The sequence below is a fragment of the Motacilla alba genome, chromosome 8 (genome assembly GCF_015832195.1).
Source record: "Motacilla alba alba isolate MOTALB_02 chromosome 8, Motacilla_alba_V1.0_pri, whole genome shotgun sequence".
NCBI lineage: Eukaryota > Metazoa > Chordata > Aves > Passeriformes > Motacillidae > Motacilla > Motacilla alba.
Window position 1 is genome coordinate 973,736 of NC_052023.1, and position 20,857 is coordinate 994,592.

At 51.1% G+C, this 20,857-nt stretch overlaps 2 protein-coding genes and 1 long non-coding RNA gene across 7 annotated transcripts; 2 read left to right on the forward strand and 1 right to left on the reverse strand.

Moving 5' to 3' along the window:
• The first annotated feature begins 1 nt into the window (after position 1).
• On the forward strand, positions 2-11,394 carry DEPDC1 (DEP domain containing 1). Of its 5 annotated transcripts, none has more exons than XM_038144488.1 (12): positions 2-653; positions 1,277-1,542; positions 3,028-3,172; positions 3,856-3,974; positions 4,361-4,491; positions 4,946-4,990; positions 5,670-5,810; positions 6,278-7,075; positions 7,625-7,797; positions 8,462-8,638; positions 8,840-9,025; positions 10,773-11,394. In XM_038144488.1, exons 1-12 carry the CDS (start codon positions 606-608, stop codon positions 10,911-10,913), a joined length of 2,370 nt encoding a protein of 789 aa, XP_038000416.1. In that variant the 5' UTR covers positions 2-605; the 3' UTR covers positions 10,914-11,394. The 5 variants fall into 5 exon arrangements, with proteins under 5 accessions (XP_038000416.1, XP_038000418.1, XP_038000417.1 ...); XM_038144487.1 differs by having other exon boundaries at positions 14-653; positions 4,943-4,990; XM_038144490.1 differs by lacking the exon at positions 5,670-5,810 and having other exon boundaries at positions 5-653.
• LOC119703958 lies at positions 8,551-20,020 on the reverse strand. The gene is made up of 3 exons (XR_005257801.1): positions 19,901-20,020; positions 8,790-8,993; positions 8,551-8,684 (listed from the first exon to the last, which is right to left on the reverse strand). It is a non-coding gene; the product is annotated as an uncharacterized LOC119703958 (long non-coding RNA).
• RPE65 (retinoid isomerohydrolase RPE65) lies at positions 13,450-20,849 on the forward strand. The gene is made up of 14 exons (XM_038144494.1): positions 13,450-13,524; positions 14,219-14,301; positions 14,629-14,779; positions 15,075-15,182; positions 15,274-15,415; positions 16,030-16,177; positions 16,435-16,516; positions 16,714-16,846; positions 16,976-17,115; positions 17,964-18,093; positions 18,924-19,038; positions 19,143-19,237; positions 19,328-19,439; positions 19,934-20,849. The coding sequence occupies exons 1-14, from the start codon at positions 13,514-13,516 to the stop codon at positions 20,083-20,085; spliced, it is 1,602 nt and encodes a 533-aa protein (XP_038000422.1). The 5' UTR covers positions 13,450-13,513; the 3' UTR covers positions 20,086-20,849.
• Positions 20,850-20,857: the final 8 nt, after the last annotated feature.

Sequence of the window (20,857 nt, forward strand, 5' to 3'; positions counted from 1 at the left end):
AGGGGAGAGAGGGGAATGGAGCTGAGGCGGGAATGGAGCTGAGGGGAGAGGGGGAAATGGATGTGAGCGGAGAGAGGGGCTGGAGCTGAGGAGGGGCTGGGGCTGAGACAGGACAATTCTGTACTGGCACACCCAGAATCACCTTCATTGCACAGAGGGATTAAACCCTGACAAAACGCAAGTGAAGGTGTTCCCACCCAGCCCTCCTCATTCCACAGCCTCCCACACTGGGTTGGGTTGGAAGGGACCTCAGAGCCCACCCAGTGCCACCCCTACACCTCAGGAGCAGCTCTGACATGAGGCGGGGCCAGCTGTCCCAGCACGTTAGTGACTGTTAAGGGACGAACTGGCGCTGGGGAGTTTCTGTAATGACTGTTAATCACGGCTGGGTAATTAACGCCCGCGAAGGCGCCGGCGGCGGGACCCGAACCCGCAGCCTCGGCGTCCCCTCAGCCCGGCCCGCCGGGTGACGTCACGCGCCGCGTGCGTCCGTCTCGTCCAATCAGCGGCCGCCGGCGGATTCGAACGGCGGGGCGGCGGCGGCGGCCGTTGCGCGCGCGGCGGGGCCGGCAGGGGGCGCTGCGCTCCCCGCCTGAGGGGCCGCCATGGCCGGGCCGGGGCCGGGGCCGGGGCCGTACCGCGCCACGAGGCTGGTGAGCACCCAGGGGGCTGCCGCGGCACCGGGCCGCGCGGGGGCCGGGGGGAGCCGGGGGCGCGGCTGCTGCGGGGGGAGCGGGGCGCCCGCGGGACGGGAGGCGGCTCTGCCCTCGGGGCTGCCGTCACGACAGAGGGGCGCTCGGGGCTGCGCCGTGCCCGCTGCCGCGACACCCGGGCGCCCTGGGACCCCCCGCCTGCTGTCGTGACGGTGCTCAGGGACACCGCCCGCTCGCTGTCGCGACACGCGGGTGCCTGGCGCCGCCTGCCCCGTTTTCTCGGTGTGCGGCTGCCCGGGGACGCCGCACGGGGGAGCCCTGGCACCCCCCCGCGCTCTGTCGCGACATTGGCTGCTCAGGGACACCCCGTGCCGCGATATGTGGGTGTCCCGGCACCCCCCTGCGCTCTGTCGCGACATTGGCTGCTCAGGGACACCCCGTGCCGCGATATGCGGGTGTCCCGGCACCCCCCTGCGCTCTGTCGCGACCCTGAGTGCCCTGGCACCCCTCGCGACACGGGGGTACCTTGAGACCCCCCCCCTCCCCGCCCTCTGTCACATAACGCCGGCGCCCCGCTGTCGCGACACGCCGGGTGTCGCCGGCGGCTGGCGCTTTCCCCGCAGTGGAACGAGGTGACGCGGCGCTTCCGGGCGGGCATGCCCCTGCGGCGGCACCGGCAGCGGCTCCGCTCGCACGGCAGCTGCTTCACGGCCGCCGAGGCCGCGGACTGGCTGCACCAGCTGCTCCGCGGGCACAGCAGCTTCGGGCCCGACGTCAGCCGGCAGCAGGCCGTGCAGCTGCTGCGCAAGTTCCTCAAGAACCACGTCATCGAGGACATCAAGGGCCGCTGGGGCGCCGAGAACCTGGAGGACAACGGCGCCCTGTACAGGTACTGGGGACGGAACTGTCCCCCGGGGCGGTCCTCAGGGCAGCCGGGACGAGGGGGAGGGACGGGAAGACTTGACGCCAGGTTTCAGAAGGCTGGTTTATTATATTACGATAATAAATAATATTATTAAATAGATTATATTCTTATATATTAATATTAATATAATTAATAACATATAAACATATAATATATAATATTATACATAATAACATATTGCATATAATAATATATTATGTAATATGTATAATATATTATATACTATTCTATAATATATATTATATATAGTAATATATAATATTATATATTATTATGATATATTATTGTAATAATATAATAATATTATATTTATTAGACTATTATGATATATTATAGGAAATAATATATTATATATTATTATTTAATATATTATATTATAATTAATAATAATATATTATAAGTATATAAAATATATATAATAATATATTATATATTATTATATAATTATATATTGTTCTATTAGTATTATAATAATATAATCTATATTCATGTATAATGGATTGCTATAATATTATTATATTCCATATTAATAATAAATAATATTATTAGAATAATATTAAATTTTTTAAAATAATCTTTAAAATGCAATACTAAAACTATAGTAAAAGAACAGCGAGAAAGATGCATCAGAAGGTGAGACAGGAATGGAATGGAGTATAATAGAAGATGGAATATGATGGAAAGGAATGAATCACAAAGGCTGTGCCTGCCCAGAGTCTGAGCCAGCTGCATCCTTGATTGGTCATTAATTAGAAACTCCTCCCATGGACCAACCAAGGCAGCGCCTGTTGCATCCCACAGCAGCACAGAGTTCTTGGTTACACTTGTTCCTGAGGCCCCTCGGCTTCTCAGGAGAAGAAAATCCTGACAAAAGGATGTTCATAAAATACCCTGGCTGCACCCTACTCTCTCAGGCTGGGAGTTTTAATGTAAAGTGCTTAGGTTTGCAAAAGGAGCTTGCTTTGGGTTCTGCATCCTGGGTAAAAAGTTCATTATCAGTGTGGTTCTGCTGCTCTGAGCGCTTTGCTTCGCTCCTGTGTGTGTCCCTGCTTCTGTCCACCCGAGGTCTTTGCTGGAATTCAAGCTGCACTCCATGCTTTGGAGTGGAGCCAGGCTGTTTGTAGGAGCTGCCTGCTGGGTTTGCTTCTCTTGGGCCTTTCAGCAAAGGCTGAGTGGGAACCAGCCAAGCAGCTCTGCAATTAAAGGCATTCATGGCCCCTCTTCTCACATTCTGGGCTCAGGCTGTGCCAACATCTTCAGCTTGACTTTGGCATAAGAGAAACAGCCTAAAGCTAATTTATCATTTGATAAACTTTACATTTTTTTTCTTTTTTTAGTGAATCTAACAGAGTCACGCTGGTATGGAGTCAGAGGTTTTGTTTTATCAAGTCATTTATTTGATTACAGATCAATTCTGAATGTATTTAACATCTCTCCCGTTCATTCCAGATTTCCTCCAACCTCTCCAGTCAAACCTCTACCAAGCCCACCAAGGGAGAACTTGGAGAACTTCTCTGGAGACAAAGGAAAGCTTTTCAAACTGCCCAGCTCGTCCAAAAAGGGTTTGAGAAACCAGGAGTTGCTGCAGTCTGTGGTAATAACTGCTGTTCCTCTCAGCATTGCAGCTGGCTTGTATTGTCTTTAGTCTTTAAAATTTAGTGACACTGCTCTGTTGGGGCACCTTCCCTTAAGAAAGAATAGTTTAGACATAAGGAATTCAGAAATATTAAGAAATAAATTTAAATGAGAGCAGTTTTTATTCTGTTTTTGGCTTTCTTTGTTTTGTCTCGGTGCAGAATTAGCCCTGCTAAAGGATTTTAAAGTATTGGGAGGGCTGGAAGGTGAAGTCCTAGAAATTATCTGCACAGGATGGCCTTGAAACTTAATTAATCTTTGGGGCACGAATAAAAGGCAAAATAATTTAATTGGCCATCTTTTTGGAGAAGATGGAATGTGTGTGGCCCTGGATTCAGCTGAGATTGGCGTGCATAAATTCTGAATTTAGGTTCCAGTCCTAAAGGAGAATAATTCACATATTAATGCATCTGGATTTGAAGTGTATTTACCTTTTAAATTGCTGAGTTTGGGTTGATCAGGGTTTTTTCCCATTTCTTTTTAGTCCTGTGCTCCCATTTCAGTGCTGAGGCTGCAGGTTACCCCCTGGCCCATGTGGAATTTCATCTCCACAGAATTCTGTTCTTCTGACTGCAATTTTCTCTAATTTTTAATTGCCTTAAGAAGCTCGTTTATCTTAGAGCATACACCACTCATTTTCAGGAAAACTTAGCAAGACCAAGAGCTGATGTGACAGAAGAGAAGAAGGAAGGCACACTGCAGAGGAGGGAAATAAGCCAGGAATATGTGCAAGAAACATGGAGGAATATCATCAGGATACAGTGAGTGAGGAATTACACACAGCCCCTTCTCCTTCAGCGTGAAATAGCCCAAGCAAGCTCTCAGCATTTCTTTAATTGTTAAAACTGTCTTTTAAATTGATTTTTTTCCTGTTGTCTACACACGTTTTCTAATCTGTTTATTAACTTTGGATTGCTGCATTTAAGGAATTTGTGATCAGGTGCTGGTGCTGAAATGTTTTAAACTCCTCAGGTGCTCTTCCTTGCTGATTGCTGCTGTTTGTCCCAGGGAAAAGTGTCCCCAGTTGTCCTCCTGGAAGTGAGAAGCTCCCAAACAGCACTTTAGCTCACCCAGAGTTTTGGGGTAGATATGGCAAGAACTTGTTTTCCTTGATCCCTTGCAAACCTTTGCTCTCCTCCTCCCCCAGTTTGCAGACCATTTTGGGGCTGCCCTCGCTGGAGGAGGTTCTGCAGCCAGCCCAGATCATCCCTGAGTTTGTCATGTACAACATGAGCAACACCAGCAAACACGGGGTGGTGATCCTGCAGGACAAAGCAGGTGACTTTTATTTCCCTGGATTTGCTTACAAATTCTTTGTTTCTAAATCATAATTCATCTGTTCCACAGTGTGTTGTTTACACTGTTTCCCAAACCACGGCACAGCTCAGGGACCTTAAATCCCATCCCATTCCATAGCAGGGACACCTTCCCCTGTCCCAGGCTGCTCCAGCCTGGCCTTGGGCACTGCCAGGGGTCCAGGGGCAGCCCCAGCTGCTCTGGGAATTCCAGCCCAGCCAAAAATTCCTTCCCAATATCCCATCTAACCCTGCCCACCTTCAGCTTGAAATTATTCCCCTTTATCCTCTCAAAATTACATGTGGAGCAGTATTTAAAATGAGTTTAAATTTGATCTTTGTGCTTGAAGTGTTCTTTGATACGTGTGAGCCATTATTAGCTGTTAATTATTGGGCTCATGTCTAAATGATGCTTTTCTCTGTTTGGGTTTCAGAAGACCTCCCTCACTGGGTGCTGTCAGCCATGAAGTGCTTGGCCTACTGTAAGTCACTGAAGAGCTTTCAAGTTCCAGAAACCTCTTTTGAGAGTTGAAAGGGAAATATTTGTGTGTGTGAAATCAGCTGTGGTGTTTCAGTTCAGAGACCTGTGGGTGCTTTCCTCTAAAGCAGTTTTTCAGGAGTGAAAGGGACTTTGCTTTTCCAGTCCCTGGCTTTTAGCTGGACCAAAACATTTCCTGCACTCCATATTAAACTGGGGAGATCCATTTGCTTTGCTTTGTAAACAATCAGCTCTAAATTAATTAGATGAGTGCCTCTCAAATGAGACCAGAGATAATGAGCTTTCTTCCCGTGTGCTGGGCTTCCTTTTGCTCCAGGAGCTTGAACTCCCTGTGGGAGAAGTGGGATGGCTGTGCTCTGGAAAGGAAGGCACGTTCCAAGGGTGGGTGGTTATTTTGCTGAGGAACCTATAAAGACCACAGATTAATTTTTCTTTATTTATTTTCTTGGTGTGGAACAGAACCGAGCACAGCTCTTCAGTGGCTGCCTGGAATCTCTTGCTCTGCTTTTGCTTACAAATTGTGCCAAATACAATATTTGTGCATTGCTGATAGGATTCTTTGCTTGTGAAACGAGAATAAATTGAGGCCGATCTTCAGAAATTTCTTTTCTAGTGGGATTGTGGATTTTTGGTGTGAATTTCCTTTCTTCCCCTCTTTTCAGGGCCCAGGAACAATGACATGAGCCAAGCCACCTACAGTGGCTTTGAGCGGGACGTGTTCAGAACAGTTGCTGATTATTTCCTCAGTCTTCCTGAGCCATTGCTTACTTTTGAATACTATGAGCTCTTTGTTAATATCTTAGGTATGTATGAATATAGAAACAGTCAGGGAAGCTCTGAGTTCAGATCAGCTGGGGGACAAATGTGTGATTCAAAGCAGAGCTTGGCCTCCTGATGCGCGTGGGAGCTGCTGTCTGAGGAGGATCATCACTGCTCCATTCTGTATTAGTGTTAATTAGGATGTACTTCTGCCTCATGATTTCCCATTTAAGTTGCCGTTTCAGCTCACATTCTAAATATTCAATAACAAAAACTTTGAAAGATGTGCCTGTTCTGCCTGCTCCTCACTATTGCAGTGTTACCTGTCTTTGTTCTTGCATGTTGGTTGCAATGGCCTTGTTAAATTGCTTTGGGACTGAACTAAAGTCTTCTTAATTAATATCTTAATTAATATCTTGACTTTGTTGTCTGTCTGCCCGGTTAGCAGCTCTCTTAACTGGTTCATTTTCTCACCACTTGCATCTTTAACATCTCTTTCATTTCCTGATAGTTTTGTGTGGCTACATCCAAATTCCCGATCTGGGCAGTGGAAAACGTTCTGTCCAAGAGGAGAAATGTGACCCTCAGCCTTCAAAACCTCCTCACTTGAACTCTTTCAAGTCCACTGAGTGTCTTCTCCTAAGCCTGCTCCTCAAAGAGTCTGACGAGAAGGAGAAAGGAGAAGCTTCCAGGAGGTTTTCCTCAGAGGAGCTGAGAGCCCAAAACCAGCACGGAAAGAAACGGCAGCAGCACAGACTGCCCCGTCAGCAAGGGAGTGCTGGGAGCCTGGTAGGAGGGAGCTGCCAGAATCTAGCAGGATCCAGGAATGCCCGAGAGCCACCTGGAGCATTTAGGACAAGGTGTTACTCCTTGGAAAGAATTGGAGCTGCTGCTTCCAGAGTGTGTGATAAAGGAGGACGCGCCCCCACCGTCAGCAGGAGTGGAGAGCTGCTGGAGGAGCACAGAGCGGCCTCCGTGGTGGAGCTGGGCTGGGGCAGCTCAGGCGCAGCCCAGAGCCGGGGCCTCGGGAGGGGGCCGGGCCCGTGTCCCCGGGCCGAGGAGCCGTGGGATGGCAGCCACGGGCCCCGGGCACTGCGCCGCTCCCTGAGCCCGCTGGGCAGGAGGAGCTCCGGCAGCTGCAGCGCCATCCACAGGCCCAGGGCTGAGATCACAGTGCAGCCGCGGCCCCGCGGCCGGGGCACAGCCAGCCCCTCCGTGGCCATCGGCGTGCACAGGAGACTCTGCAGGAGCAGCACAGACCTGTCAGGACGCTCTGTCCCCCCCTCCCCTTGTGTGTTGGCTGGCACAAGTAAGGGCTCTCTGCAGCATGCTGTACTGCCTTGTTGTGTGGCCTGACTAATCCCTGCTTCCCTCACCTCTGCCACTTTGCTAGGATGGGCACAGAGCGTGGATTTGTGGGGTTGTTAAAGGAACTCTGCTGGCTAAATTGTTTAAGCTGCTGTAGCTCTGCTCAGTGTGTGTAGTGTCTTTGGAGCGTGAGCTCAGTGTGTCAGTGACTGGCCTCTCTGCTCAGGTGAGTGGTGGGGGAGGGAATCTGCACACACCTGCCTGTTGGAGGTGCCTTTTTCTGTTCTGTAAAGCACTGTTTTCTGGAAATACTTCTGGGAATAATTAGTGTCATTCCTTAATGGTATTGTGCTCCTAACTGCACCACAATGAAGGAAGTTGAAGATGACCACACCAACAAAGGCCTGTACATTCTCTTCTGTGTTACAGCTGATTTCTCTGAAACATAAATAATCACACTGAAAAATAAGAAATCTGTGATACTGAGGTAAAAACGTGCTGGAAGCTGGTTCAAATCTTAATGCCAGCCGTGTTTGTGGTTGCCTTGTAGATCTCCTGCAGCCTCACCTGGAGAGGATTGCAGTGGAGGCCCTGCAGATCTGCTGTCTGCTGCTGCCCCCGCCGAGGCGCAGGAAGCTGCAGCTGCTGCTCAGGATGATGGCCAGGATCAGTGGCAACGTTGACATGCCACGGCTGCACGATGCCATGGGCACCAGGTCCTTGGTAAGGGCAGGAAAAGCTCTTCTCAGAGGAATGCAGATGATTCCTCAGCCTGATTTCTCACCCTGCTGCTGGTTGGAATCCCAGAAGGGTTGGGCTGGGAGGGACCTTAGAGCCCATCCCATTCCAGTTTAAGCCTGCTGTGCATTAGGGCTGGGTTAGGTTGGCTCTGCGGGTTTTAATCACCTCACTTGTCTCAAGATGACCAATTGAAGATTCAGGTTTGGATTAGAAGTAGGAAGTTCTTTATTCAGAGGGTGGGCAGCCCTGGCACAGGGTGCCCAGAGCAGCTGGGGCTGCCCCTGGATCCCTGGCAGTGCCCCAGGCCAGGCTGGACAGGGCCAGGAGCACCTGGAACACTGGGAGGTGTCCCTGCTCCGACCCACACCATTCCAGGAAGCTGTTCTACAGCGCTGCAAAGATGTTCAGTTTTCTGTAGGTTAAGCCTTTTTTTGCTACTACTTTTTACAATGTGTATTTTTAATTGAAAGTGCTGTTCAGTTCCAAAGAAATTCCTTTGATTCAGCTGAGGGAACAATGAAGACTCTTCCTCTCTGTGTGACCGCACTTGGAAGTTGGAACTGGGAGATTTGAGCCCCTGTGGAGTGGAAAGGAGGGCAATAAATCCCCCAGCTTTCTCCACTGCAGCTGTGCTGAACTTTTCCAGCTGATCCAGACGTTTTCCCGCTGCGTCCTGCGCTGTGCAGAGGAGGAGGACCTGGATGAGCTGCTTTCCACACGCCTGCTGTCCTTCCTGATGGACCATCAGCAGGAGATATTCCAAGTCCCAGCTTACCTGCAGGTTGCTGTGCACGATCACCTCGAGTACGTGAAGAAGGCTCAGGTTGGTGCCATGAGAGCAGTTCAGATTCATTTGTTAATTGCTTCTTCTGAAGTTGGGAAAATGCAAACAAAGCCAGGCCATTTTGAATGTATGATATTAATGATAATGTTTTGCAGCTTGTGAGTGGTGTGGGTGTTTGTTAGGTACTTACTCCAACAGTTCAGAATCAGTTGAGTGCATGCAGAGCCCTTTTTCTTCCAGTGCAAACAGGAAAAAGAAGACATTTGTGCCATCTTGCCAACATACTCCTACTGCAAACAAATCACTCCTCAGGAGTTTGAAGAACAAAAGGTCTCCACCTCACAGGCTGCAGTGGCAGAGCTCCTGGAGAGCATCATCAAGGATAAAAACCTCTCTGTGAAGGAGAAAAAGAAAAAGTTGAAACAGGTGAGTTTATTTCATCTTCTGCAGTGCCTTCGTGAGGGAAGGGCTCAGGCACCAGAGCCTGAGGCAGGAGAGGAGCAGAATGTGCTGAGAAATGTTAGTGCTCAAGAGCTGCTGAGTGCTTCATGTGCTCTGCTGGGGATTTTAAAGATGGTTTGTAATGCTGCATCCTCTGGAGCCAGGCTGGGAGAGCTGGGGGTGCTCACCTGGAGAGGAGAAGGCTCCAGGCAGAGCTCAGAGCCCCTGGCAGGGCCTGAAGGGGCTCCAGGAGAGCTGCAGAGGGACTGGGGACAAGGCCTGCAGGGACAGGACACAGGGAATGGCTCCCACTGCCAGAGGGCAGGGATGGATGGGATATTGGGAAATCGTTCCTGTGAGGGTGGCAGCCCTGGCACAGGTGCCCAGAGCAGCTGGGGCTGCCCCTGGATCCCTGGCAGTGCCCAGGCCAGGCTGGACACTGGGGCTGGAGCAGCCTGGGACAGTGGGAGGTGTCCCTGCCATGGCAGGGGTGGCTCTGGGTAGGCTTTGAGGTCCCTTCCAATCCAAACCATTCCATAATAATCCAGCCTTTGACTGGCAGCAGTGGTGTTCAAACCGTGGTGTAAAGCCAGGACAGATGATCCAGCTGGAGCTCCTGCTCTCCATTCCGTGATTCCTATGGAATTGCAGCCTGGATCCCTTGGCTGCACTGGCCCTCCAAGTCACCATTAACATGCCAGAGGTGGGGGTAAATTCAGTAGGGGTTAAAAGCAATAATTTTTGGCTTTAAGAGACCAAACTCTCTGTTGAGAATTCTGAAGCATTCTTTGGTGGCCTTGGCTTTGTGTTTTGTAACATTTACAGTGCTCAAGATTATCTTGCACTTCTCTGGCCTACCAACAACTTGCCTAACAGTAAGGCTAAAACACAGCAGTTCTGGCAGGATTTAATCCTGGAGGGTTTTGCTTTCTTTTGGCAAGTCTTTCTGCCCAATGGAATAGATTTGTACTTGTCCTGGAATCTCCTAAGCAAGTCTTGTGACTCCCCTTTGAACAAGCAGCTTTTCAGGACAGCCACACTTGGCTGTGGTGCCCCTCCTGCAGCTCTGACTTCATGTGTGTTGTGGAAACTTTCTGGGCCTCTAAAAGTGACTCTGGTTTGCTTCATCAAAACTTCTGAATCTAAAGAAGAATGGCTAATTATAGTTGATTAAGGCTCGGAGTAAGTGAGGAGTAAGAATGGATTCACAGAAGCAGTGAGAGGGGAGGAAGAGATGGGGGCCCAGAAATGGTTCCGGGACTGGAGGTGCCTCAGCAGGGCCAGCACAGGGAGGGGCACTGCCCTGGGCCTGCTGGACACTATGTTCCTGATGGGAAACGTTGGGAATTCTTGGGAAAAGCCAAATTTGTGGCACTTTCTAGAGGGTAAGGTCCCAGTGGTGTCAACACCAGAAGTTACAAAGCTGGTTTGAGCCCATCAGTGGAAAGGTCTGGCTCATGTTCAGGTGTATTTACAGTTTTTCATCCCTTCCTGAGGCCTTGCACGGGAAACAGGCAAAATGTCCAAATCCCTGCTCTGATTCCAGGTATTTTCACTTCCATGGAATCCTTGGTAAGGTGTCCTGGGAGAGCCCTTGGCTCCCTGCTAGGTGAAGGAGTTTATGCAGGGAATTCCTGGAAGGCAGCTCAGCAGGCACTGGGTGTGCTGTGGCACAGCTGGGGCTGCGGGGGGCTCTGGGCTGTCCCCTCACTGGCGCCTGTGTGTGCTGCAGTTCCAGAAGGAATACCCCCAGATCTACGGGAGCAGGTTCCCAACGACGGAGTCGGAAGCGCAGCTCCTGGAGAACAAACCCACCCTCAAGCAGCCCATGCTGAGCCTCAGGAAACCCAAATTCCGCAGCCTCAGGTACTGACTTCACCACCCTGAGCCATCTCTCCCTGCTGGAAGCCTGAGGGGTTCACCAAAGGAATTGCTGCAGGAGTTTGGCTGCGTTGTGGAAGGAGGAAATGTTTACATGGACACTGTGCTGGAAGGTGCCAAATTCCCTTTTTTTGGTGCAGATACTTTGGAATAACTTCTAAAAGAAAAATATTTATCTGTTTACAAATTATTACAATATATTGGAGTAGGAAAATGTGAAAATACACATAAAGCTGTTGTTAACCAAAAATTTATATATATATTTTTAATGGGAAACTAATGGCGTGCCTCTTGTTGTAACCTTTAAATGGCTGTCAGGAATTTGTGCCATTTATTGTAGTTTTTACATGTGTGTGTTGTGACTAAGTGCCTTTTCTATTCTCAAAATGTTTGTCTTTAAACAAAGGAGTTTCTATGAGTTCGGGACCAGGAGAGTCAGTTCACCATAAATAAATGATTATTCATTCCATAAATGCTTCTGTTCATATCATCTGTAAAACCCTCATCAGCTTTTTGATATTTATTTATATTAAAAGACTTGAAGTGTATTTCTGACATTTTCATGGAAAATTCATTTTGGATCTGTTGGTGTGATTCTCAGACCAGGAGTGATGGCTGATCCATGAGGTGAGAACAGAATATACTAATTTCCCCTATTTTTCCCAGAGTTAGGGATTTGCTTATTAATTATGATAAGATAAAGGTTCCCCCACAGGAGTTGAAATCTGCAGGAATATTTGCAGGTAAGTATAATTAATAATAATTATTCTACATGGCTCTGAGATAACAGACTGGTGTGGGTTGGGAGGGACCTCAAAGTCCACCCCATGTTCCCCTGGCCATTGCAGGGACACCTGCCACTGTCCCAGGCTGCTCCAGCCTGGCCTTGGACACTGCCAGGGATCCAGGGGCAGCCCCAGCTGCTCTGGGCACCTGTGCCAGGGCTGCCCATCCTGCCAGCCAGGAATTCCTTGGTACATCTGTGGTCCTGAGCCTGTCAGTTCTCTCCCAAAGAAATACCATTTTTCTCCTTTTTTTTGGAAAGATTTTGTAAATGAGAAACCCAAATTAGCCTCATTTTACCCTGTATTAATGATGCCTTAATGTGCTGTGGGTAACTTTGTGCTTTCAGGGCAGGGGGTGGCTGTTCCTCCCCTGGAACATCTGTGACCAGCCCCCTGCAGCACTCAGCACTGCCTGAACTTGCTTCCCGTGCTTCCTACCCCGTTCCATGTTGCATAAATGCTTTGTTTATGTAGTGTTCCAGTTAAGTAACTTATTGGGTGAGAAGCTCACATTTCCAGGATTTGGCTTTCAAAGGCCTGCCCTCATTACTCCCAGTTCTTGATCCGGGTTATTTAATGTTCCCTTCTAAGGTTTTGAGAGAACTTAGCCAAAATGGGAATAAATAGAGAAATTACAATTACAGCTCTTCAACAGAAAGAGTTAATGGAAGGCCTGAATCAAGATCTCAGTGCAGTATCCTGGTTTTTCTGTGAGAAGCTTTAACTGAGCCCTTGTCCAAGTGGAAACACTGCCTTGAAAGAGGGAGCAATGAAACAATAGCAGGGCAAGAGCCAACCTCAGGTGCTGGCTGTGGCAGCAAATGGAGCAGGGGATGTTTAATGTCTCCTTCTGTCCCTTCATCCCAGTTTGGGTCCCTGGAGCTGTTTCCATCTGTGTGGGAGCAGCACCCGAATGGATGTGGTGATAAAACACCTTCATCCTCTGCCTGTGAGGGGACAGCAGGAAACTGGGGTCTTGTTAATCTTTGGAATTCTCTTTACAGCACTGTTGTTTTCATAAATGTTTTCATAAATACTGACTCTTACTAGAGGTGGTTCCTAATGCTGAGGATGGAGGAGACTGAGGGAGACCTCAAGGGGCTGAGGGACAGCTCCAGTCTCTGCTCCCTGTGACAGGGACAGGACCCAGGGAACGGCTGGAGCTGGGTCAGGGGAGGGTTAGGGTGGATTTTGGGAAAGGTTTTTCCCCAGAGGGGGCTGGCACTGCCCAGATCCCCAGGGAATGGTCCCGGCCCCGAGGCTGCCAGAGCAGCTCCCGGAGCCTTTGGGCAGCGCTCAGAGATGGGAATGTTGGGGGGTCTGGGCAGGGCCAGGGGCTGGATCACTGATCCCTGTGGCTCCTTCCAACTCAGGAGATTCCTTGATCTTTCCTCTGGCGTTTTCTCCTCTCGTGGTGTCTCTGGTGTCACAGCACTCCTGGCTAGGCTCTGGAGGAGCCGGGATGGTCCCTGCAGAGCGGGGTGCTGCTGCCAGCTCCCGGCACGGCTCCAGAGCTCTGTCTCCCTCCTCCCTGGGCTTTTTTTCTTTGTAATCACTTGTGCTTGGGAAGAATTTAGGTCTCAGAAAAACAGTGAAAGCCCCTTTTTGTGTGAACAGCAGGACAAAAGCTCCCAAAGCCCGGGGAGGATTTTGGTGCTGAAAGCCGGCTCTGTTCCCGGGGTGCTCTCATTGGTGGGGGCTGTTTTGGGATGGGGCTGCCCTGGGCAGGGCTCAGCACCCCATAAATACCCAGCACAGCTCCGGCTCCGTGCTTGGCTCTGCAGGCTCGGGCCCTTCGTCAGGGAGGATGTACAGCCAGTGAGTATTCCTGAGGCTCCTCGCTGTGGGAGCACATCCCAGCACGCTGGCTGAGGCTGGGGGGCAGCAGGGTTTGGAGGGGAGGAGAAGTGGGGTGTCCATGTCTCCATCTCACACCCAATCCAAGGTGTGGTCCTGGTCTGGGGGAACAGGCTCACCTCCAGGTTCCAGAGGATTGACCAGAATTTGGAGTAGAATAATGAAATCCTGGAATGGTTTGGGTTGGAAGGATCTTAAAGCCCACCCAGTGCCACCCCTGCCATGGCAGGGACACCTCCCACTGTCCCAGGCTGCTCCAGCCTGGCCTTGGGCACTGCCAGGGATCCAGGGGCAGCCCCAGCTGCTCTGGGCTGTGCCTGGTGTGCTTTCATGAGCTTTGCAGCAGATAAAATTTGAACCCAACAAATAATTCTTTGCTTAAAAAAAAAAAGGCTTTTCCAAGAGCTGGGAGATACAAGCTGGATTTTGCTTTCTGGTGATTTGGGTGTCCTGGTTTGTTGGTATGGGCTGTCCCCTTGGTGTCCCTGTCCCTCCTCATGCTCAGGACTGTTCTCAGCACTGTTTGGAGCCTCGGAGCCTTTCCCCATGGAAAGGTGCTTCTCCTTCCTCAAGTTCTTTGCGAGCCATGGATCATTCAGTGCAGAAAGATCCAGCTGTGCCCCTGCTCCAGGCTCACCCAGCTGTGCGCTTTCAGGGTGGAGCATCCCGCTGGAGGCTACAAGAAGCTCTTTGAGACAGTGGAGGAGCTGTCCTCTCCAGTGACTGCCCACGTCACAGGTTGGTCTGGGGCCTCATCTCCTCCTGCTCTCCTTTGCTCCCACAGCTCAGGGCTTCTTTCCTCTGAGGCTTTACAAGGCTGGATGTGAAGGAGCTCACAGGGCTGGTGATTTGGGGTAGAGAAAAGTTAGATCGGGTGGGGAACTCTTTAGACATTTCAAAACTGATTGTCTTGGTCCACAGCAGGTGTGAAGAAACCAGAGCTTAAAGAGCTCATGTGTGTTTAAACAGTTTAATTCAAAAATGAAGTTTTGATTTTCCCGCTGTCACAACAAAAATTCCTTGGTCTGATTTGCCGTGCCCGTCCCAACGCTGGCTCTCCCACAGGCAGGATTCCCACCTGGCTGCGAGGAAGCCTCCTGAGATGTGGTCCTGGCTTGTTCGAGGTGGGCTCGGAGCCCTTCTACCACCTCTTTGATGGCCAGGCACTGCTCCACAAGTTCGACTTCAAGGAGGGGCACGTCACCTACCACCGAAGGTACGTGCCAGTTTGCCAAGCAAAAGGAATAAATAAGGAAGCGTTTGCTTGTCTGAAACGCTGGGAACAGGCTGTGCCTGTGGGAGATCCTGCTTATTTTGAGTCCACGTGGTTATTGGAAGAGCTCTAGCAAGGATATCATTAAACCCAGCTCCAGATGCAACGTGGGGTTGTGGAGAGCTCCAGATGCAATGTGAGGTTGTGCCAGAGCTCTCACGAGGTCCATCAAAGGAGTATTTGTATTGATTGCACAGCCCGGTGTCACGTGTGACAGGGTGTCCCCTCCTGCCCCCAGGTTTGTCCGGACTGATGCCTACGTGCGAGCCATGACGGAGAAGAGGATCGTGATAACAGAATTTGGCACCTACGCCTACCCAGACCCCTGCAAGAACATCTTCTCCAGGTACCTCGGCTGGTGCAGACATTGCTGGGATGTCCTACGGAGTTTCTGCTTCCCGGGAGCCCCTGACTTCCTGTTGGTTTTCTCCGCTCAGGTTTTTCTCCTACTTCAAAGGTGTGGAGGTGACGGATAACGCCCTGGTGAACGTCTACCCTGTGGGTGAGGATTACTACGCCTGTACTGAGACCAACTTCATCACCAGGATTAACCCAGACACCCTGGAGACCATCAAGCAGGTGGGTCTTTGTCCTGGGAGGACAGAGGCGTGGAGAAGGAAAACTAAAATGAAAATCACGGAGTCACAGAGTGGGTTGGGTTGGCAGGAATCTTAAAGCTCATCCAGTGCCACCCCTGCCATGGCAGGGACACCTTCCACTGTCCCAGGTGGCTCCAAGCCCCAGTGCCCAACCTTGGACACTGCCAGGGATCCAGGGGCAGCCACAGCTTCTGTGGGCACCCTGTGCCAGGGCCTCACCACCTTCACAGATATTCTTCCCAATATCCCATCTAACTCCGCCCTCCTGTCCCTCCAGGCCTTGTCCCCAGTCTCCCTCCAGCTCTCCTGGAGCCCCTTTAGGCACTGGAAGGGTCTCCCCTGACTATTCTCCTCTCCAGGCTGAACACCCCCAGTTCTCCCATGGCAGGGGGCTCCAGCCCCTGGAGCATCTTCAAGTTGTGGCTGGAGTTCGCAAACCAGAGCGCAATTGGAGACTTTGAGAGATCTTTGAGACTTTGAGAGGATCTTCCAAGATGCAGAGCAAGGATGTAGTGACTCGCAACACCTTGCAGAGCTTGTGCCTTTCCCCCTCCTGCCAGGGAAGCTCCTGACTCTGTCCCTGCTGTTCTCCAGGTGGATCTCTGTAAATACGTGTCTGTCAATGGGGCAACGGCTCATCCCCACATTGAGAACGACGGCACCGTGTACAACATTGGCAATTGCTTTGGGAAAAACTTTGCCCTGGCCTACAACATCATCCGGATTCCTCCTCTGCAGGCAGGTCAGTCAATCCCACCTCTGAGCCAGCTGGGAAACTCCTCCCTTATCAGTCGTTTCTTTATCCTTTAAGTGAACTTTGTTATCGAGTTAGGCTTTTTCTAAGCTCCTTTAATTTTTTTTTATGTTGTATTTCAGTCACTTCCAGGTGGCTTCTAAATGATGAATTTTGTGTTAAGGCAGGAATTTGCTGAGTAGATGCTGTAAGTGCAGACCGAGTGTGGGTGAGACCTCCGTAACCTCTCACCTGTCCCATTCCAGACAAGGAAGACCCCATGAACAAGTCTGAGGTGGTGGTGCAGTTCCCCTGCAGTGACAGGTTTAAGCCCTCCTATGTCCACAGGTAACATTCCATGGGCTCAGCAGGTCAGCTGGAACCAGGGACTAGTTTTCACATGTAATCAGCAATGAAAATTAGGTGATTAACCAAAATCAGGGTCATTTTGAGCGATGATCCATGTGTTTAAGATAAGCAGCTCCATGGTTTTTGTCCCAGCTGACCCCAGTGAGCCTGATGTGCTCCCCTGCCTCTCCCAACAGCTTTGGACTGACCCCAAACTACATCGTGTTTGTGGAGACACCAGTGAAAATCAACCTCCTCAAGTTCCTCTCCTCCTGGAGCCTTTGGGGAGCCAACTACATGGACTGCTTCGAGTCCAACGAGACCATGGGGGTAAGCACGGGGTCATCCCAAACTGGGCTGGACGGGGCAGCCAGACCTGGCTTGGGAGGTCCCTTGGCTTCACCTTCATTTCCCTGAGCCAGCTGCTCAGCTGGTTCCCAGCTGCTGTGTGGTTTCCAGGTGTGGCTTCACGTGGCAGAGAAGAAGAAAGGCAGGCTCCTCAACCTCAAGTACCGCACCTCGGCCTTCAACCTCTTCCACCACATCAACACCTACGAGGACAACGGGTTCCTGATCGTGGACCTGTGCACCTGGAAGGGGTGAGGCCAAGGGTCCCTGGGCACCACAACTGCCCCTTGCACCACTCGCAGCTCTCCCTGCCCTGGCATGTCCCTGCTGGGGCCTCTGGCACTTCCACTGACCCATTTAACATTTAACACGTGGTGACATGTAGACTATACAGCATTGAGATCTCCAGAGGTGCAGGGAGCCTGCTTGACACTCATTTTCCAGGAAAAAAATATTTTTATCTGTTATTTACTTTTATCTTTAAGAAATGTTAGTGACTGGTGAAGGGTTGATGCTATTCTGGCTCCTGGGGCTGCCATGAGCAGGGTGTGTGTGAGGCTTGAACGCTGCTCTTCGTGTAAACACAGAAATGTGGCACTGAAATGATGAAGCTCAACCCTGTGTTGGCTGCATACCCAGGACACCCTGAGCTGAGCTGATCCTGGCATGGAATCATAGAATCCCAGATTTGGCTCGGAAGGGACCATAAAACTCGTCTTGTTCCACCCCCTACCATGAGCAAGGTTGCTCCAAGCCCCTTCCCCTGCCCGTGCCAAACACCAGCAGTTGCTGGGTTTTCCTGACAGGGGCTGTGATGCACACACAGCTCAGCTCTGCTGAGGAGCTGGAGTGGGGCTTCTGTCACTCCGTTTTGCCCCATCCCTGGCTGTCCAAGACCAGGTTGGACAGGGCTTGGAGCACCCTGGGATACTGGAAGGGTCTCCCTGCCCATGGCAGGGGCTGGGATAAGATAAACATGAAGGCCCTTCCCAACCCAAACCATTCTATGCTTCTATGAATTTTAGTCAAAAACCACCTACACTCCCCCCACACTTGCAAAGCCCAGCCGTGTTTCTCTCTGTGGTGCTGTTTGGTGCAGGTTTGAGTTTGTCTACAATTACCTGTACCTGGCCAACCTTCGGGCCAACTGGGACGAGGTGAAGCGGCAGGCGGAGAAGGCGCCGCAGCCCGAGGCCCGCAGATACGTCCTGCCCCTGAGCATCGACAAGGTACTGCAGCCTGCTCCTCTCCCTGCCAGGCCTCCTGCCCCACTTACTTCAAACTCAGCCTCTTAATTAAGAGAGCAAACTCGAAGTGTGGGCCTTCAGAGAAACTTTGTATTTTCTTTCGCCGATCAATGTTTTTCTAGTTTATTTACGTGGTTGTCAAGAGAGGTTGTGGCTGCCCCATCCCCTGGAAGTGTCCACGGTTGAGCTGGATGGAGCTCTGAGTAACTGGTCTAGTGGAAGGTGTCCCTGCCCATGGCGAGGAAAATGAGATGAGCTTTAAGGTCCCTTCCAAGCCAAACTCTTTGATGACTCCATGTGTTACCGTTCCCGGAACAGCCTGTGGGGCAGCAGTTAACACTGGATCTGCTCAGGGCACAGGAGGGAGCAGCCACAGCCCAAGCATGTGTGGTTAAATCCTCCAGCCCTCGGTGTGAGGTCCCTGGAGCTGCCAGCCTGGCACAGACAGAGCTCTCTGGGTTCCTTTCCCTGACCCTGCTCGTGGTGGCTGGCCAAGGGCTGCAGGGGACCGGTCAGCAGAGCCTCTCACAGAGCTCACTGGGCTGTGGATCAAGTGAGAAGTGCAAGCCCCACGTGGCAGTGCTTAATGAAACCTCTGAATGCCTCCAGCAGGGAGGGGAGTTGTGTTTAGGCTGAGGAACGGGACAGTTCTTGCAGCACTGCCAAGCACACGGCAGCAGTCGCCTCCTGCCGCTCCTGAGGCTCTGCCACACGTCGCTGCCTTCCCTGCTCGGTGCTGTTTGCTACAGTTCTGTGCAAATAAACCAAAACTTTGCTCCAATCCCTTGGGTATTTATTTCTCTTTGTCACAGGCTGACACAGGGAAGAACCTGGTCACCCTGCCCTACACGACAGCCACAGCAACGCTGCGCAGTGACGAGACCATCTGGCTGGAGCCAGAGGTGATTTTCTCAGGGCCACGTCACGGTAGGATGACACCCCAGCTCCCCCAGGTCACAGCAGCCGCGTGCTGCCTGCACACCGTGTCCCTCTAACCCTCAGCATTTCCATGTATTCATTTTTCCTTGTAGCCTTTGAATTCCCCCAGATCAACTACAGGAAGTACGGAGGGAAGCCGTACACGTACACCTACGGGCTGGGGCTGAACCACTTTGTCCCAGACAGGGTAACTATCAGCCAACGGGGGATGGCTTCAATCTGGGGACAACAAGGAATATTTCTGAGCTCTGGGGTTGTGCGTTGTCCCCACCTTTAGCTTTGCAAGCTGAACGTGAAAACCAAGGAGACCTGGGTGTGGCAGGAGCCGGATGCGTACCCGTCGGAGCCCATCTTCGTTTCCCACCCGGATGCGCTGGAGGAGGATGATGGTAATGCTGGGGGGGTGGTGGCACTGGGATTGGGACTGGGACTGGGACTGGGATTAGCTGTGCCATGCTGGCTGCAGGGCTGTGTTACAGCTGGGCAGGGCAGAGCCTGCAGGCAGCTCCCAGATGAGATGGGACTGGTGCTAACACTGGTGGGAAATTTCTGAGGAAACACAGGGAAACTAAAACTAGAATAATAAAAATTTTGGGTTGGGAAGACCCTTAAAACTCATCCCGTTCCACCCCCTGCCATGGGCATGGACACCTTCCACTGTCCCAGGTTGCTCCAAGCCTTGAACCTGGCCTTGGACACTTGCAGGGCTGGGGCAGCCACAGCTTCCCAGGGCAGCCTGTGCCGTGTCCCCGCCCGTGTCCCTCAGCATCGATGACACTCCCGGGACTTGTGGTGCCCCGAGGGCTGCTCTGGCCTTGCCCAGCCGGGGTCAGACACAGCCCACACTCACCTGGGCCACACCCACCGTGTCCTCACCTTGCAGGGGTGGTGCTGAGCATCGTGATCAGCCCGGGGGCGGGGCCCAAGCCCGCCTTCCTCCTCATCCTCAACGCCAAAGACATGAGCGAGGTGGCCAGGGCCGAGGTGGAGGTGAATATTCCCGTGACATTCCATGGGCTCTTCAAGAGAGCGTGAGCACAGACAGCGGCACCTGGCCCGGGCTTCTTCCAGCTCCCAAAAGGTGCAGTCTCCGTTTACAGGTGACCCAAACTCCTTCCACAGCCCTTTGCATTTGTGGGGCTGCTTAACTCAGATCCAGCAGTTCAGTCTTGCCAATGATTCTTCAAAATGGTTAATCAGGTACTTTTTAAACGCACCCTTTGGTACCGTTTCCAGTTCAACCACAAGTTGGGGGTGGTGGAGAGGTTCTGTTTATGCAAAATTAAACTTTGTAGCTGCAGCAGCGTGAAGAGGCTGAAAGAGCAGAGAGTTACCTCAACACTTTTACATGTGGTAACATTGAGTGCAACTGGCCGTGCTCTGTTACATGGTTGAGAATTTTTTAGCCTATACTGAAGGATTTTGGGTTTAAACATCATCCTGGTCATTGCTGTGGTATCCTCAGAGCAATCCCAATGGAGCTTTGCCACAGCTGCTTTGGGAATCCCAAGAGGGTGGCAGGCAGAGTTTTGTTCTTCACCCAAGCTGCAAACTGCACACCTTCCCTTGTGTGTTTGCTCCTTTCCCTTTCTTTTGTCCAAGTGTCCTTGATTTCTGGATTTCATGTTAAAACATGGACATGAAAAGAATCAAGCAATTGTTACCCCTTGGGCTGACTTTGCTTCCTTAGAGTGCTACAGAGGTTCAGCTTAATCCTTCCTTCTCCCAAAATAAACTTTCAGCTGATGTTAAAAGAGGTTATTGTTGAGAATAAAAACTTCCTGCCAGCTGATTTAAAATCGGGGAT